Source organism: Pongo pygmaeus, chromosome 6 (assembly GCF_028885625.2).
Source record: "Pongo pygmaeus isolate AG05252 chromosome 6, NHGRI_mPonPyg2-v2.0_pri, whole genome shotgun sequence".
NCBI classification, from domain to species: Eukaryota; Metazoa; Chordata; class Mammalia; order Primates; family Hominidae; genus Pongo; species Pongo pygmaeus.
Window position 1 is genome coordinate 154,896,750 of NC_072379.2, and position 16,287 is coordinate 154,913,036.

At 39.2% G+C, this 16,287-nt stretch overlaps 1 protein-coding gene across 19 annotated transcripts in view; it reads left to right on the plus strand.

Moving 5' to 3' along the window:
• Positions 1-16,287, plus strand: part of RBM33 (RNA binding motif protein 33) — a 137,483-nt gene that overhangs the window by 73,935 nt on the left and 47,261 nt on the right. For all 19 annotated transcript variants that reach the window (XM_063668041.1, XM_063668043.1, XM_063668044.1 and 16 more), the window contains one exon: positions 183-241. In XM_063668041.1, the coding sequence (XP_063524111.1) occupies positions 183-241 (59 nt within the window). The remainder of the gene's footprint in view (positions 1-182; positions 242-16,287) is intronic.

Below are 16,287 nucleotides of genomic sequence, written 5' to 3' on the forward strand. Positions count from 1 at the left end.
TGCTTTCCCCTTTTCTCCTATGGAATTGTTAAAAATACTAAATGCTTAGCTTAAGTGTAAGCACAATGTATTATATGTCTGGTACACATAGTATATATTTTATATTAAACTTCATATCTTGTCTTACAGGGGTTTGGGTGTTGAGTAAAGTGTGTCTCTAACGCAAGGGGTTTTTCTTGCAGTGCCCTTGCTACCAGTTCCGAGCCAGCCGAGACCTGCCGTGGGACCCCAGAGATTCCCAGTGAGTAGCAGCTGCTCCTTCTCCTTTGATAGGGATGAGCATACATTTACTAAGAAATATTAATATAGCAAGTGCAAGAGGTTCCAGCCAAATATAATTTTAAGGATTTGCAAATATTGACAATAATCTCTGCAATAGAAAATGTTTGTTAAAAGCTTAAGGTCAATGGATTTTTGAGAGTAGAATTAATTTTGTTTAACTGTAAAATTGTTGAATCAGGATCATCAGTGGAATGCCGTTCGTCTTAAAGAATATGAATATTGATTTTATTATTGCCTTATGTTGGTGAGAAAGGGCCTTGCTTTATTAGAGAGGTGGGGGGTGTATGTGTGCATGCACGCACAGGCACATGTGTGTTTGTGCATGTATATTATGTGTGAAATTCTAGGAAATGAAAATGAGAGATCTCTTGTTTTTTAAAAGAACCTCTAGGGTCTTAATGAGCCACTCATTTTATATTTTAAAATGAAGGTTTTCACTTGAAAATACCTTTAAAAGAAAGCATATATTCTCTCTCTCTCTCTCTCACACACACACACACACACACACACACTCTCATTCACTTATACACACACAGAAATGCACACTTTGCTGTATCTTCAGTAATTTTATCCATTCTTCTAACATGTTTTAGGTAGAAGAAACAAGCCCATTAACTAGTTATGTTTGTTTAAATATATACATTTTATTTTATTTGAATTTTTGGTTCAGTGTGTAGTTTGTTCATGGTTTTACTAAACTAGAGAGTACTTTTTTTTTTTTTTAAACAGTGTGGGGGAAAAAATGTACTGACCATAAAATTTTAATGTCATTTATATGTAAAACAGAGGTAGTCTTATTTAGGTTAAATAGTCTGATTTTCAGGAAGTATCTAAATGGCTTATTTAACTGTTTATCTTTGGTACTTCAGTAGATAACATTTATATATGGCATTTAGCAAAAAGGTTAAATGAAGGATGTGAATGTATAATCAGGTGATTATTCAAAAATAACATTATTGGATTTAAGGTTCAGAGTATTTTGTAGAAATTTCTTTGACTTGTAGTTAGGAATTATGACATGGTTTCTAAAGCGGGTTCTTCCTGATTTCTTTATGTTTAGCTAATGTGTTTCGATAAGTTATTTGCCAAGTTCTAAAAATTAGTTGTTTTTAAAACATTAGGTGATATTTATTGGGTATCTATTTGAAGCAGTTGTCTAAAAAGTCAAGTTTTATTAGATCCATTACCCAAGGCTGACATGTATGGTTTTAGTCATTGAATACATTTCTTCTGTGTAGTAGTTTATCTGCTAGTTATTGTAAAGCACTGACATATTAAATACTTTTTGCTTTTTCAGGACTGTGATTATATCTGTGTTAAAATCATTTTTGGATGTGTTTTCACATTTTGTACTACAAGGATAAAATTTGATATGAAAAGCATTTGCAGTTAAGATATAAACCTAAAGCAATGTAATTTATATTTTTGTGAAAATGTTTACTAATATAAACTTAGAATAGTCAATTGCAATTTTTATTTCATTTTTCAGTTGTGCAAATATAATTGTATCTGATGCTAGGAATAAAACCTTAGAATACTTTGCTGCTATTAGAAGAGGATAATAAAAGAACATTTTTGTGAGAAATTGAACTTGCGTTTCAGTTATATAGTACTCTAAGCATGGTAAATACGTTTCAAGGCAGTTTTGAACAGTTTCTGTGAGGTGTAATGTTCAATTTTTGTTTTTGAGATGGGAAGTATGTGTGGGTGATCAGAAATAGTTGGGCTAGAAATGAGCTGTGTATGTGAATATAGCTTAAGAAGTGTTCTCTTCAGCCCAGGTATTTACCACGATTTAACACGTATCTTCCTTTAAGTCCCAAGTGCTGACATTACAGTGAACTTGGGGTATAGCACGTGCAGTGCACTACTTATTTCTCTAATCATTTTCCCTTAGAGAAAATCATGAAATGGGTATTTTTAAAAATACAGTAGCGGTATTGTGTTTTTAAAAAGCCCACCAGTCTTGTTGGGAAGGAAAATAAACTCTAGGCTATCTCTCGTTGTTTTACTTGTAAGCCAGATCTTTGTTGAGTAAAGTTATTTTTTTCTTTTTTCTACTACTAGATTAAACTTGGTTCCTGTGAATGTAAATATAATTTTGTGAACATTTAATGAGGATCTACTTTATGCCAAGTGCTCTGCATAGTGCCGTCTCTAAGCTATACAATGAACCAAGCATCATTAAATGAAACCTAACTTATGTCCTTTAAGCTGATTTTCATTGAGTAAAATTTAAGAATAGTGAAGACAACATTGTTGTGGCTTAGCAAAGCCCTCTGGAGATTTCTTATTGGTGGCCGGATGTGCTGCAGGCTCTGTCTTGGTTCTTATGGATGGCAGTATGCCCCTCAGTTTCTATCCTGGTGGTTTTCTGTATTTGGGGTTCAATCAATATTAGTCAAACCGAATTTTGCTTTAAAAACTGACTACACACGCACACACAAAGTGATGGAACATTCAACTTCAGATTTAGCAGATGGTCTGTTTGAGTCAGTGGGCTTCTTAGTATGCAAAAATAGATTTGAATTCAGAAATCTGTGTGCCAGTTGTTATGAAATTTGCAATTGAGCAAATCAAGGTTCATTGTAATCTCTCCTTTCCCCAGCTTAAGTACCTTTAAAGGAATTCTCATTGCTCCTAGGATAGGTAACATTCTATCCAAAGCTGTGCTCGTAGTGCATATGTAGCTTCCTCACATCAGTCATAGTTGTGTGTTTACTCCTGTTTGTGTGATATCTGGTGAATGTCTGTGGCTAAACACCCGTGCCAGAGTCCCAGTCATCCTGTGCTCGGTGGTGCCCTTAGCCACAAGCCCTGTGCAGAGAGGCGGGAGGGAGCACATAGTTGTCAAATACACATACCCAGAAACTTAATATAGAGTGATCTTACTGCTTATTTAGGAGCCCTACATAGAATAAGTAGTGTAAAGGGGGGTGTGCATTTTAATTTTTATATTTTTACTTTTTGTTGTTTTCAAGAACATATGTAAATTTGTATAGTAGAATTATATCACATGCATTTAACTGTACAAGAATGCAGCTTCATACGCAATTGACTAAAAGAGTTAAAAAAAAAGGCAGACAATATACAAAAGTACCACTGCATTTCCAAATTTTAAAGGCTCTATGATACATTTGGTATTTATGCGTCGTTTAGAACTAGTATGTCCAGAAATTTTGCTGAGTTATAATACCTCTAGTTTTTTTAATTAAAAATTACAGAAACTGAGGCATCCAAATGTGAAATGCTGTTTTTCATAGTGTGTAAAATTATTTAAAATTATTCTTTAAAGTTATTCTTAAAAATCCAAATCTGAGGCCAAAATTTGGTATTCTAGGCTTTGCTTGTAGTTAGACTAATATTTTTATTTCTTGTTAATTAGCATTATTTGGAGAATTTAAGAAATGATTTTTAAAACAAATAACTGAATGTCAAAATAAGTGTCTTAAGAAAAGGATCCTTGTTTTTGATCATTTTGGAGAAAATTGCTTTAGCTCTTGGTTATGTTAGTCTTTGCACTAGAATGCATGTCCTTCTCTAGTCCCTCATTTAAGGAATTCTGTAAAGTGCTTTGTAATTTAGGCTTCCATTTAAAAATTAGATTTATGTAGTTAATTTTAGTTACAGATATGCACGTTAGTTCTGAACTCTGAAAGTTTTTTTTCTTCTGATTGTAAAACATATTTCCGTTACATAAGTTATGAATACTTACATGGGCTTATGAGCACAGGAAATAACATACCCTCAGAGCTTAACATGTCCTGTGTGACTGATGACCCTGTTTCATTCGGGCACTTTGCTCTGTCCAGTCTTCCGGTCTGGCCTCTTACCATCCACTAGTCCATTTAATGAACACATTTTTGTTCATGTCAGGAATGTTGAATGCTATTTCACGAAACACTGTGTTGTGTTTTGTTTTGTCTTTTAAATAAGGAAGCAGTGGGGTGGAAGGCTAGTTACCTTTCTGAAAGTAAGTTTCTGCACTTTAAATTCTGTTTTCCATTCAGATGTTCTCTGTTTTACAATTAAATTAATCTAATTGGTTTCTCTTTCTGCAAAGGCTATACCTGGTGTTTTTGTCACTAATATAAAGCTATAAGTCTTTATCTTATCCATAAAGTATATTTTCTAGTCATGTATTTGTCCTCAGAGAGTTTTTTGTTTTTAAAGTTTGCCCACTTAAAAAAAGTAACATAAAATGTCAACTGTTGGAATATTTTAAAGTGTTGTTTTGAGATTTTTGTGAATCTAGTTTGTTTTTCTGTGCAATTGCTGTTTTTAAGCTTATGAAAAAGTGCTGAGCTAAATTTTAAGCTTATGAAAAAATCATTTTAAAGATTCCTGACCTAGAGTATTTTAAAATAAGTTTTAAAATTTTAAAAACTATCCAGTCCTTTGATTTTACATTGGTGTGTCGGGCAAATGGTGATATTTCAGTTAGCCGTTAAATACCAGGTAGTTTGGCTGCTGAATAATTTCTTGGTGCCTTTTGTTTAAATTTAAAATAAACTGTACTTTTAAGTTTAAATGCATCTTCTTAACAATCGTGTTATTACTTACTTAGACCTGGCAAATGAGGTTCACATTTGTGTTTACTCTGTAGTTACGGAACATCACACGTCTTTTAGTTTGGGCCACATTTGGGCACATGGTATCAGGTGGCAGTGAATGATGTTTCCTGGATGTGTCTTATAGGCCATTTCATGCAAATCATGTTTGATGAGACTGCTGCATCAAATCACATTTCTTTCTGATTACAGCCCTTGCAGATGAGAATCCAGACTTTATTCCATCCGGGAAAGAAAGTCTTGCTTTTGAACACATAGTGTTTTTACAACATGCCTGCAATGTCTTATAATTACCAGCACTTAAGCTATGGAAGGAATGATGGGCATTTTCTCTGATCAGATCTATAAGTAGTAGCAGGCGAATATAGTAGGAGACCCTTCCAGCTGTCAAACATTGTCAGGCTTGCAAGGAGAGAATGCAGTTTAAAATGCAGGTGACATAATACCCAACGTCCTCCACTTGCTAGTGGGTTTCTGATTAATCGTGATTACCATACATTATCATACCATCAAATTTAATCATATCAATGAATTCCCATCTGCAGCAGTAACAGGAGCAGCTAAACACTATGGTAACAGCTATTAAAGAAGGTGGTTTATCAAATTCAGTAACCCTTTAACTTGCTGGTTGGTCAGCATGCGTTGCATGTGTTGGGTAGAGATAGGGCTGGGTTAAAGTCCATGCTAATCACTCAAAGGCCAGGGGTACTCCTTGAAATCACATAAAATTGGTTTTTTGTTTCTTCTGTTGGAGCTGTTGAGCTGCTTTGTAAAAACTGCTTTATAAAGTATGTGATAAACTACAGTTGTCCCTTGTACAACATGTGTATATGCGGAGTCCTGGAAGCAATCTCCTATGCATACCAGGGGAGGGCTGTTTTTTGTTTATTGGCTAAGTAAATCTGTTACATTGACTGGGACACCTTTTAAATTCTCTTCAGATATAGAGTGCTATATATATAGACTTAAACCTCAGTGTAGTTTGCCCATCTGCAACTTAATAATTTAGCCTATGAAATGTTGGACACAAAGTTTAAAGTCTTGGAACTCCTCTGTGCCAAGGAAATCTTAGTTATCTGTTTTTAGTGATGTGTCCTACAAAACATACTGCTACTTTTTTGTTTTAATATTTAATTTCCCAGGAGTTGTTGAAGACCTGTGGTTCTGTTTAGGTGCATTTTTAAGGCACACTTGGAGAGAAGTCCTGTTTTATTATAAAGAATCAAAAGCAATTCTTCTGGCCAGCGCTCCCAGCACTTTGGGAGGCTGAGGTGGGTGGATCACTTGAAGTCAGGGGTTCGAGACCAGCCTGGGCAACATGGTGAAACCTCATCTCTACTAAAAATACAAAATTAGTTGGGCATGGTGGCGGGCGCCTGTAGTCCCAGCTATTTGGGAAGCTGAGGCAGGAGAATTGCTTGAACCCAGGAGGCGGAGGTTGCAGTGAGCTGAGATCGTGCTACACTGCTCTCCAGCCTGGGCGATGGAGCGAGACTCCATGTCAAGTAAGAACGAAACAATACAAAACCAAAAACCAAAAAGCAATTCTTCCAAAAGATGAGAATTTTTTCATTTTAAAAATTTAGTCCTTTGAGCGTACAGGTGTGTGAGTTTTGCCTAGTGCCTACAGTTATATAATCATCCAGGGACTCTCCTGCCCCTTGTGGTTAGCCCCTCTCCCTGCCGGCCCCTGGCAACCACTGAATGTGTCTGTTCCTATAATTATGTTATGTAAATGGAATCATAGAGCTTGTTTCATTTGGAGCCTGGCTGCTTTCCTGTAGTATAATGCGTTTGAGATTCATCCATTTGCTGCACCAGTCAGTAGTTTGTCTTTTCTATTGCTGAGTAGTATTCCAGTATATGGATATAGCACAGTTTGTGTATCCATTCACCTGATAGGCAGTTGGGTTATTTCCAGTCTTTGGATGTTGTGATTAGAGTTGCTATAAACATTTGTGTACAGGTTTGTGTGTGCGTGTGTGTGTGTGTACAGATTTTTTTTGTGTGAACTTAAGTTGTCAGTAAATGCCTAGGAGTGGATTGTGGATGATAGTGTATTCACAGATGAGATTTAAGACAGACCGTATGCTTTTCAATTGATGTAGCTGCTGATACTACTGCTTTCCTTTTTTAGTTGGTTCTTTCCTTTTTTAGTTTTTTTTTTTTTTAATGAGGAAATACAGTCTTCATAGAGCATATATGGTTGAAAATCAGTAATGAATTAAAAAAATTGAGTGATCACTATATTCCACAGTGTGTTCAGCCTGTGGAGCAAAAGTAAAAAATTATTATTTTTTGTTTTAGAGATTGACAAGCTGACTTTTGGAAAGATCAAATTGCTTAAGTTCACCCAACTGGGCGCGGGAGGGAGGACTGGAGGCCGATTCTCTTAGTTTTTATGCTGTGCTTTCTCCTTAAATATGACATTGAACTTCCATAAACTGAGAAAAAAACATAGAATCTGGTAAGGTGAATTGTAACTACATAAAATTGTGGCCCTCATTAAGTACTAAAGTGAGGAAGTTTACTGTGGCAGGGCCAGTCATTGGGAAGAGCTGTTTCGGGAGGAGCATGGGAGGGTGAGGGTGCAGAAATAAAGAGTTTTTCATTTCAGGACATAATGTAAGTAGTGTTTAGGAGGTTCATCAAAACACCATTTTGTACCAAAGAAAAGTTTTGTAGTTTGTAGTGGGTGCTCTTGTTTTACTGCTTGAACCATTAACATTATCCTAATGTATTTAAATTCACGTGGTGTTTTTTTACCCCTAAATGAAACCTAGTACTTGGCACTAGGTATATCCTTCTTCAAAATGTTTAGAATGCATCTATAAATATCAAAGTGCCCTCTAGGAAGGTGAATATAGGTATTTAAACAAGGCATAACCTGAAAGAAAAAAAAAATCTATGGAGAATACTGAAATAAGAGGATTAACATATTGTGATAGAGGACTGTAATTTTAATTACGTCAGGGGTCACTAGTGGCCTTTATTCTTTGCATTCAACCCATTTAATCAGAATTAACTGAGAGGTGTTCTTAAGTGTCAATTGGTTTCTTATATCGTTCTTTGTATTTTAAGTGAGATTAATAAAGGAAAACATGTTGTAGAGATAGGTTGTAATTTATTGAAAGATTCATGAAGTTTCAATGACATTGTTAAGGTATTTAATTAGTCTTATTAAAATATACCGACTGACCCTTTTAGGGAAGCTGATAAGTCACATAATAGCTGTTAGTGCCTTTTTATTCTTGGCTTTATACGATTAACTTTGTGCTAAGCAATTTATGCAAAGTTTTTCATCTTTTTTTTTTTTGTAACCTGAGTTATCAGTTCTTCTTGAATAGGATTAATATAGATAAAAATCATGTAATTAACAAGAGATGCAGAAAAGTGAAAGTATAATTTGTATGAGAATTATATGAGAGAATAATAATTTCTTACCTTGGATTTTTAAAGGGATATAAAGAAAAGCAAAACAGAGCACTTATTTGAGAGGATTAAAGTAGTCCTTTCTTTCAAAAGGTAGAATTACGTTAGTACTAAAAGTTCTGTTAAGTGAGGTATTCACAACTCACAACAGTTTTAAAATCTGTATTTGGTAGAGGGAATTGGTAATTGAGTATCCTTATTCCCATGAAATGATAGAAGTTAATAAAGAAATGATCACATCAATAGAACCTCTTATGAATGTCAGATTTTGGAACCATGGTTTATATGGCATTGCTTGGAGATAAATCTGTGTTAGCAGAAGCAATGCACTATGATGGATAAAGCACTTAATAAACCAAGAGTGTGAAAATGTGGGTTCTTGTCATAGTTGTCATTCATTGGTGATGTAACCTTAGTTAACTCACTTTTAACTCTGTAAAGCCTGAGTTTATTTATCTCATAGAGGAAAAGTGACTTGTCTGCCAGTTTATTGGAGCAGTATTTGTATCAGCTACAATATAATATCAGCTGTAATATTTGACTGAATCAGGCTGTGAATGAGGCTGCATTTAACAGAAAACTTAGTTAACAGTGACTGTTTTATTTTTTGCATAAAAATGAAAAAGCTTTTTTTAATGTATATCAGCTCTGATAGGGACGCATATTTTTCCATCTACCCATCACCTAATGCATTTGTCTGTATTCCAGGCGGAAAGAAGAGGAGGGCCAAGGGCAGAGGGTGCAGGCCAGCTGAGGTATCCCCCAGGGAGCTCCCCCACCCATCCCCCAGCTGATAGCTGCTCCTGTTGGCCAGAGTCTAGCCAAATGTCACCCTCCTTAGAAATTGGAATATGTAGTTTTTAGCTGGGCAGTGTTGTCCTGAATAAAATTAGGGCTCTGTTACTAAGGAATAAGTGAGAATTTGTGCGAGATAAGCAATTAGCAGTCTTTTCCATGTGGCTGACATGTTTGTCAGAATTTAAGTTGTGTTATTAGAGGGAAAGAGAAAAGTGCCACTTGTGTGCAAAACAAACAAAACAGGAAAAGTGACACTGTGCGCTTCATGAGACCTGCTATTTCTCAAACTTCTGTTTCAGAAAAGCAATATTGTTAACAGTCAGTGAGCAGCTTTTGGGACCTTAAAGCTTAAAAGTTAAAAAATTCATTTAAATATTTAAACTCTCAAGTTCTATTAGAGCAGTGGCAAGCCACATATCTGCCCAGGTGAACTCTCCCTTCTGTCCAATAGTATCTGACATTGCCAAAAAGGTAACCGCCCATCCCCGCTTTTTTTTCTGAGACAGGGTTCACTCTGTAGCCCAGGCTGGAGTGCAGTGGTGTGATCGCAGCTCGCTGCAGGCTCGGCTTCCCGGGCTCGCAGGCTCGGCTTCCTGGGCTCGCAGGCTCGGCTTCCTGGGCTCAGGTGATCCTCTCACCGCAGCCTCAAGTAGCTGGGACTACAGGTGTGTCCCACCATGCCTGGCTAATTTTTTTTTGTACCTTTTTTGTACAGATAGGGTTTCATCGTGTTGCCTAGGCTGGTCTCGAACGCCTGGGCTCAAGCAGTCAGCCCACCTTGGGGTCCCAAAGTGCTAGGATTACAGGCGTGAGGCACTGTCCGCAGCTGAGGCAACCCTTTTCACTCTGGTGTATTTCACGGATCAGTCATTGAATGTTGTTTTCTGAGAGGTGTCTTGCATTATCTGCCCTCTTTTCTTATCCTGCTACCACTTGGCTGATATGCGGGCATTTGTCATCTTGGAAAATGGGCCGTCATGACTTCCTCCTGATTGGACTGGATTTATCTACCATTCAGGTGCTCTCTTTCCCTGGGCCAGCCTCTCCACCTATAAAGGTCAGTGGGTACTTCAGGTTCTTTGGGTCCTGTGCACTCGATGACATAATGTTACTCCCTCCTCACTGCTCTTCACCCAGCTGCTTGAGGAGACAGCACCTTGCCTGTAGCGTGTACATACTCCAGGCTACACTTGCAAATCCTTCTTTTCCCGTTCTTACTCTATTTAAGTAACTTTCAAGGTCAGAAATTGCCTTGTTTACTCACCCTGAGTAAACGGTTTCTTTCTAAATCTTAGGTAGCGTCTTTGGTCTTACGTCTTTAATGCAGCTCTTGTAGATTGATCAGGTGAGTACTGATAATTTCTTTTACTTATTAAAGCCTGCCATGAAATTTCCATGGCTATCCGATTTTTGACTTGATGTAGTACTTACTGGTTTTCTTGACTCTGAAACACACGTAGACTTGCACAATTACACTTACATATGTGATGATAAAACATATGATTAGGGACTGATTAGGGAATGTGAGAAAAATCCCTCCCCATTTGCTGTTCATACCAAGGAATTCACAGTGTGCTCTGCAGGTAGGCAGCCTGGGTTTGAATTCAAGTTCTGCCACTTTCTAACCGTGTACTAAGTGAAGATTATTTAAATGGTCAGAAGATTTCTGTGAGCAGAATACCTACCTTGTAGGGTTGTGATAAGGATTAAATGAGACAGCATGTGTATTAGTCTGTTTTCATACTGCTATAAAGAATACCCAAGACTGGGTAATTTATAAAGAATAAAGGTTTAATTGACTCACAGTTCCGCATGGCTGGAGAGGCCTCAGGAAACTTACAATCATGACAGGAGGCGAAGGGGAAGCAAGCACCTTCTTCACGTGGTGGCAGGAGAGAGAGCAAAGTGGGGCAAGTGCCACTTTTAAACCATCAGATCTTGTGAAAACTCACATACCATCATGAGAACAGCGTGGGGGAAACTGCCCCCATGATCCAGTCACCACCCACCAAGTCCCTCCCTCCACTCGTGGGGATTACAGTTCGAGATGAGATTTGGGTGGGGATGCAGAGCCAAACCATATCAGCATGGAAGTTCTGGCCTCCCACCAGTGATCCTCACTCTTCTCCCAGCCACAGAGTGAAGAAGCCAGTCAGCATGGTCCTCTCACTCATCTTCTCTAATGATATTACGTAGTTAGAATACGAGTTAAAATAATTTCTATTGGCCAGATGCAGTGACTCACAACTGTAAACCCAGTGCTTTGGGAGGCCAAGGCGGGAGGATCCCTTGAGGCCAGGAGTTTCAGACTAGCCTGGGTAACATAGTGAGACCCCATCTCTACAAAAAATTTTTGTTAGCCGGATATGGTGGCTCATGCCTGTAGTCCCGGGTTCTCTGGAGGCTGAGGCAAGAGGATCACTTGAGCCCAGGAGTTTGAGGATGTAGTGAGCTGTGATGGCGCCGCTACACTCCAGTCTGTGTGACAGAGCAAGACCCTGTCTCTTGGGAAAAAAAAAAAAAATTCTGTCATACATGTAAGAACTCAGTTCTGTTCATTTTTCTGTTTCTAAACCAGTGGTCACCCCAGATCTTGGCTTCTGTTTGGTCCTTGTGCACTGTATGTGTTTCACATCTGCTCAGCTTAAGAGCCTCAGGCAGTTCACTGCCCGAGGTCTAGGTTAGTACATCCTAACCTTTGTTACTTCCTTCATTCAGCCATTCAGCACCTCTCCCTGTGCTTTGTGGGCAGCTGGTTTTACAGCATGCCTCAGTACTTCCAGGTTGAGAATGTGAGGCTCGGGGAATACCTTGCTATTACAAACAGGCATTTCATCCATCCATTAAATATTTATGACTGCCTGTGTGCCAGGCACTGGGCCAAGCATGGAAACACATTGATGTATAAGACAGGCCTGGTCTCAGCTCTCATGGACCCGGCAGTTGAAGGGCAGAGAGAAGTGGAAGTGGATTGGAGAGATTCAAGAGACAAAGTTTCTAGGACTTGCTGGTACTTTATGAGGGATTTCTGATTTGAACTCAGAAATAAGAATGCAAGCAAGGAATCTATACTGATTTGGTTTTTACCGTATATGGAAACATGGAAATATGACAGAAGACGTGGAAATATGTCAGAAGCTGTATATCATATTTACAGTCTGGGCTGCTGTCTACAAAAAGGTGTAAAAATGATAACGACATGTATGGTGAACTTTTGTTATTTGCTAGGTACTGTCCTAAGGAGTTTCCTGCCCCTGTGAGGTGGGTACTAATTGCTGTTTTATAGATGAGCAAACAGAGGCCCAGGCAGATTCAGTCATGAGTTCAAGGCTGTAGCTGGTAAGTGGCTGGGATGGAGACAGGGCTGGGAGAGCTGTCAGGTTAGATGATGAGTGCTGCTTCTCAGCCTGAGCACCTACAGGATCACTGTAAGTTAGAATAAAGTTCTGCTTGAACATTAGTGATGGATTTTAAAGGCTTTTATTTTCCACTGAGTGTGGAAAAACTATCATGAGAGAGAATTTTGGGGGCTTTGTTACGTACCAGTAACATTCAGATGCCAGTGACTGTGCATTTAGACAGCATGTAAATAGTCAGTTAAAGGAAAGAAAGTTTTGGGAAGAGATGAAAATCATGATATTAAAGTTCCAGGGAAATCTTCCAGGGAATCTGATAGTGCTTAGAGACCTAAGAGGTAATGTACCTAGTTCTCAGGTAGCTTGGAATTTTTATGGAAAACTAAGTTTGTGGACTAAACTCTTTGAGTTTATTCTTCTAATTCAGTAACTCTTTCCTTTTAGAAAAGGATGAAAGGGCTAAAGACAGAGTCCTTTTCCCTGATCGCAACCTGTGGCAAAGTAAAAAATCGAACCTTGGTTGACTCTCCGCTCGGAGTGGAGTGGAGGCCGGTCTACTTTCCCAGTTACATTTTGCCTTATCTATAATGAGAAAAACCTTTTTGAGGACTTGAACTTAGCTCCCTGATGGAAGGTGGGAAAGAAGGTTTATAAAGAGCCCTGCTGCAGCAGCCGCATGGCCAGTGCCGTGGTGCCCACTTTATCCGAGGGCTGTGTACTGGAAGACTCCAGTAGAGACCATGGTTTTTCCTGTACATACATACCTAGGATAAAGTTTAATTTACAAATTAGGCACAGTAAGAGATGAACGGCAATAGCTAATCATACAATAAAGCAGTTATTACTCTTGCATTTTGGGGCCATTATTAAGTAAAATATGAGTTACTTGAATGCAAGCTCTGCAGTACTGTGACAGTCAATCTAATAACCAAGACGTTGACCAAGTGACTAATGGGCTAGCAGGCAGGGAGTGTCTTCAGCATGGATCCTCTGGACAAAGGTATGATTTCATTCCCTGGGCTGGACGGAGCAGGATGCCAAGAGATTTCATCATGCTACTGAGAAAGGTGTATGGTGTAAAATTTATGAATTGTTTATTTCTGGAATTTTCCATTTAATATTTTTAGATTTCAATTGATGGTGGGTAACTCAACCCCAGAAAGTGAAACTGTGGATAAGTGAGGACCTCTGTACCGTTGAGGATGAGATTCGTGGCAGTAAGATACAATCATGGAACTTAGAAGAACTGCAGAATTTTCTACGAGATGGAGTTTTTCAGTTCTAAGCCCAGTAAGAAAAGCAGTAATAAATATTAGGGCTTCACCTATTAAATAATGAAGATGGAAAGATCAGGACCTCTTTTAGCTTGTTCTAATTATAGGCAAAATTTAAAGAGAACTGGCACTTCCCTGGCATAAGAACTGAGTGACAAAAGGCCAGCTACAGAAGCAGCCCTTCTTTCTGCACCTGGGGAGGAGCCCTGCCTGCTGCTGGTTGGTCCTGTGGGAACAGTATACCCTGCAACTGCACACTTGCAACTGGCACACTGGAAAGGGGTGAAGGGGAAACTGAGCCGAGATAGGAGAGAGTGGCAGTGTGTAATTACCTGTCATTCTGAATAACTGATAAATTAAGCTTTGCTTTACTCTTTGTTAAAACTGGCAAAATAATTGTAAATTGATAAAAAATTTTCATGCCCAGTGATGCTGATTTCTAGCTGTTAATACAATAAAAAAGTTTAAGGGTTAAGTGAAAATAGCCTCAAAGGACTCTCCCCCTTTCTCTGAAAGTACATTTTACTCTTCCTGTTCTTTCTGGCACCTCCCAATGTCTGCTTTTTTGCCAGCTCATTAGCATAGTAGTGACTGATAGAGCTAATGAGTTACGAGCCCTGAAGTGTGCTGACTATAGTTAGGGCTGACGGCTTGTCAGCACATCAGTAGCCAACTTTCACCTTCTGTTCTACTTCAGCATACTGTTCCTATATTTAAATGAAAAATCTGACCAAATGTATAATAGAGTGAGAATTTATATATATTTTTAACAAATAGACTGTTGCTAAAAATTAGCAGCAAGTCCATTACTCACGGTAGAAAGTGATGTTTAAATGCAGGTGGAAGCAGAGAAGGGTGGGAAGGAAGTGCGGCAAGGATGCCGAGGGCCTTGCAGGCAGAGGGGACAGCTGTGTGGTGGAATCACTAGAAGGTGCTCAGAGGTGTGAAGTTATCCTGGGCAGTGAGAGAAGGAGCTGCCCAGGGACGGGTGAAAAACTGCTGATTGACACTGATGAGCCAGTTAAAATAAAATAAAAGCTTTTAGTGATTCCAATTCATGGGATTGTTCGTGTTCCAGCCTTCAGGAGCCCGGCCTCAGGGGTAGAGGAGTCAGAGGCTTGGGTATGTCTGGGCCCTGTGTCAGGCGTCTCCTGATACAGGGAGGTGGCCAGAGAGTGAAGCAGGGTCAGGAGGAGGTAAAGGTTCTGTACCAAGGGTTACAAGAGAAGCCGTTTTCTGTATTGATTTTGCATTTTGGCTGAGACAGAAATGTAAGAGTGAAAATTTTTCAGGGAAATACCGGAGATGGAAAGGGAAAGTGTGTAATGTGACAAGTGTCTGGTTTCCACATTCTGAGTTGGGGGTACACTACCATTTTTATGTCTAAGTCGGGGAAAAGTTGTAACCCAAATTTAGTAATTTTGATAAGATTTCTTATTATGTGGGTTGAAACCCCCCCCCACTGTGTTTTTATTATATCATGAATAAAATGAACCCTTGCAGAAGCTTTAACTTGGTTTTCTTGAATATTGAAATCCCTAATGTGGTTGAGTGAACTTACAGAAAAATAAAAATACTAAAATAGGGTTGTGACCTTGGACCAGTGATTTAATGTCATAAGTTTTAGCTTCCTCACTGTGTGTTGATGAGTTCATGGGGCCCTGGTATCGACAGCGGTGACAGTGTCATACCCAGGAATTCCTGGACTCTGCCAGTGGACCAGGGGCCTGAGTTGAGTTCCCTTTGGTCCTCATTTTAAGGTGGCTGCTTAGAAAGCATTGGTTCTTGACTGGCCCTTAAGTTCTGCAAGAGTCCCTGCAGTTGTCAGTCACTGTACGGTAGGGAGTGTGAAGGAACGCTTGCTCAGCTATAAAAGGCTGTGAGTCCTGGCAAATAGAAAGAATGGCCATTCACATTGCTAGTACCTTCCTGTTTTGTCACCTAGACCCTGAGCCTTGATTTAGAACCCACTTCCCCAACTCTAACCCATGCTGAGACTTTGTTCTTAAGTCTTCTAATCTGGCTCCCACTAGGCATCAAGACCTGCCAGAAAAGTAAGAAAATGAACATTTAATTCAGTCAGTCTCTTTGTGAGCACCTCCCAGGTTCCAGACTTGGCAGACAGAGGCCCACAACTCATCCCAGCTGTTGCTTGGGGCTCCTTCTCCCTGACCCAGTCCTGCTGTCACCTCACGCCCAGTGCGTACCTGGCTGCACTAGTGCTGGCCAGATTTACCAGTTTGTCTTTCAACTGGTCTGTAATTTCAAGAACATCGACAGACCCACTCTTTGTGAGTTGGCTTGGACCTTGAGGGTGCGCTAGTCCAGTTCACTTTCAGATGATCCCTGGCAGGCGGTGCTCCTCCTCCTGAGTGCGTGCTTCTGTGGGTTGAGGATGTGTTCATTGCTGGGAGAGTGTTAGAAACCTCCTCCCTCTGTTGAATTGAAATCAGCCCCGTCCAAACTCTTACCTAGGTGGTTGGGCAAACCAACATCAAACCTGCTTGTAGTTGATCTTGACTCAGTTACATGAAGAGAGCTATCATAACCACACTTAACGTTGGAAATGGTTTT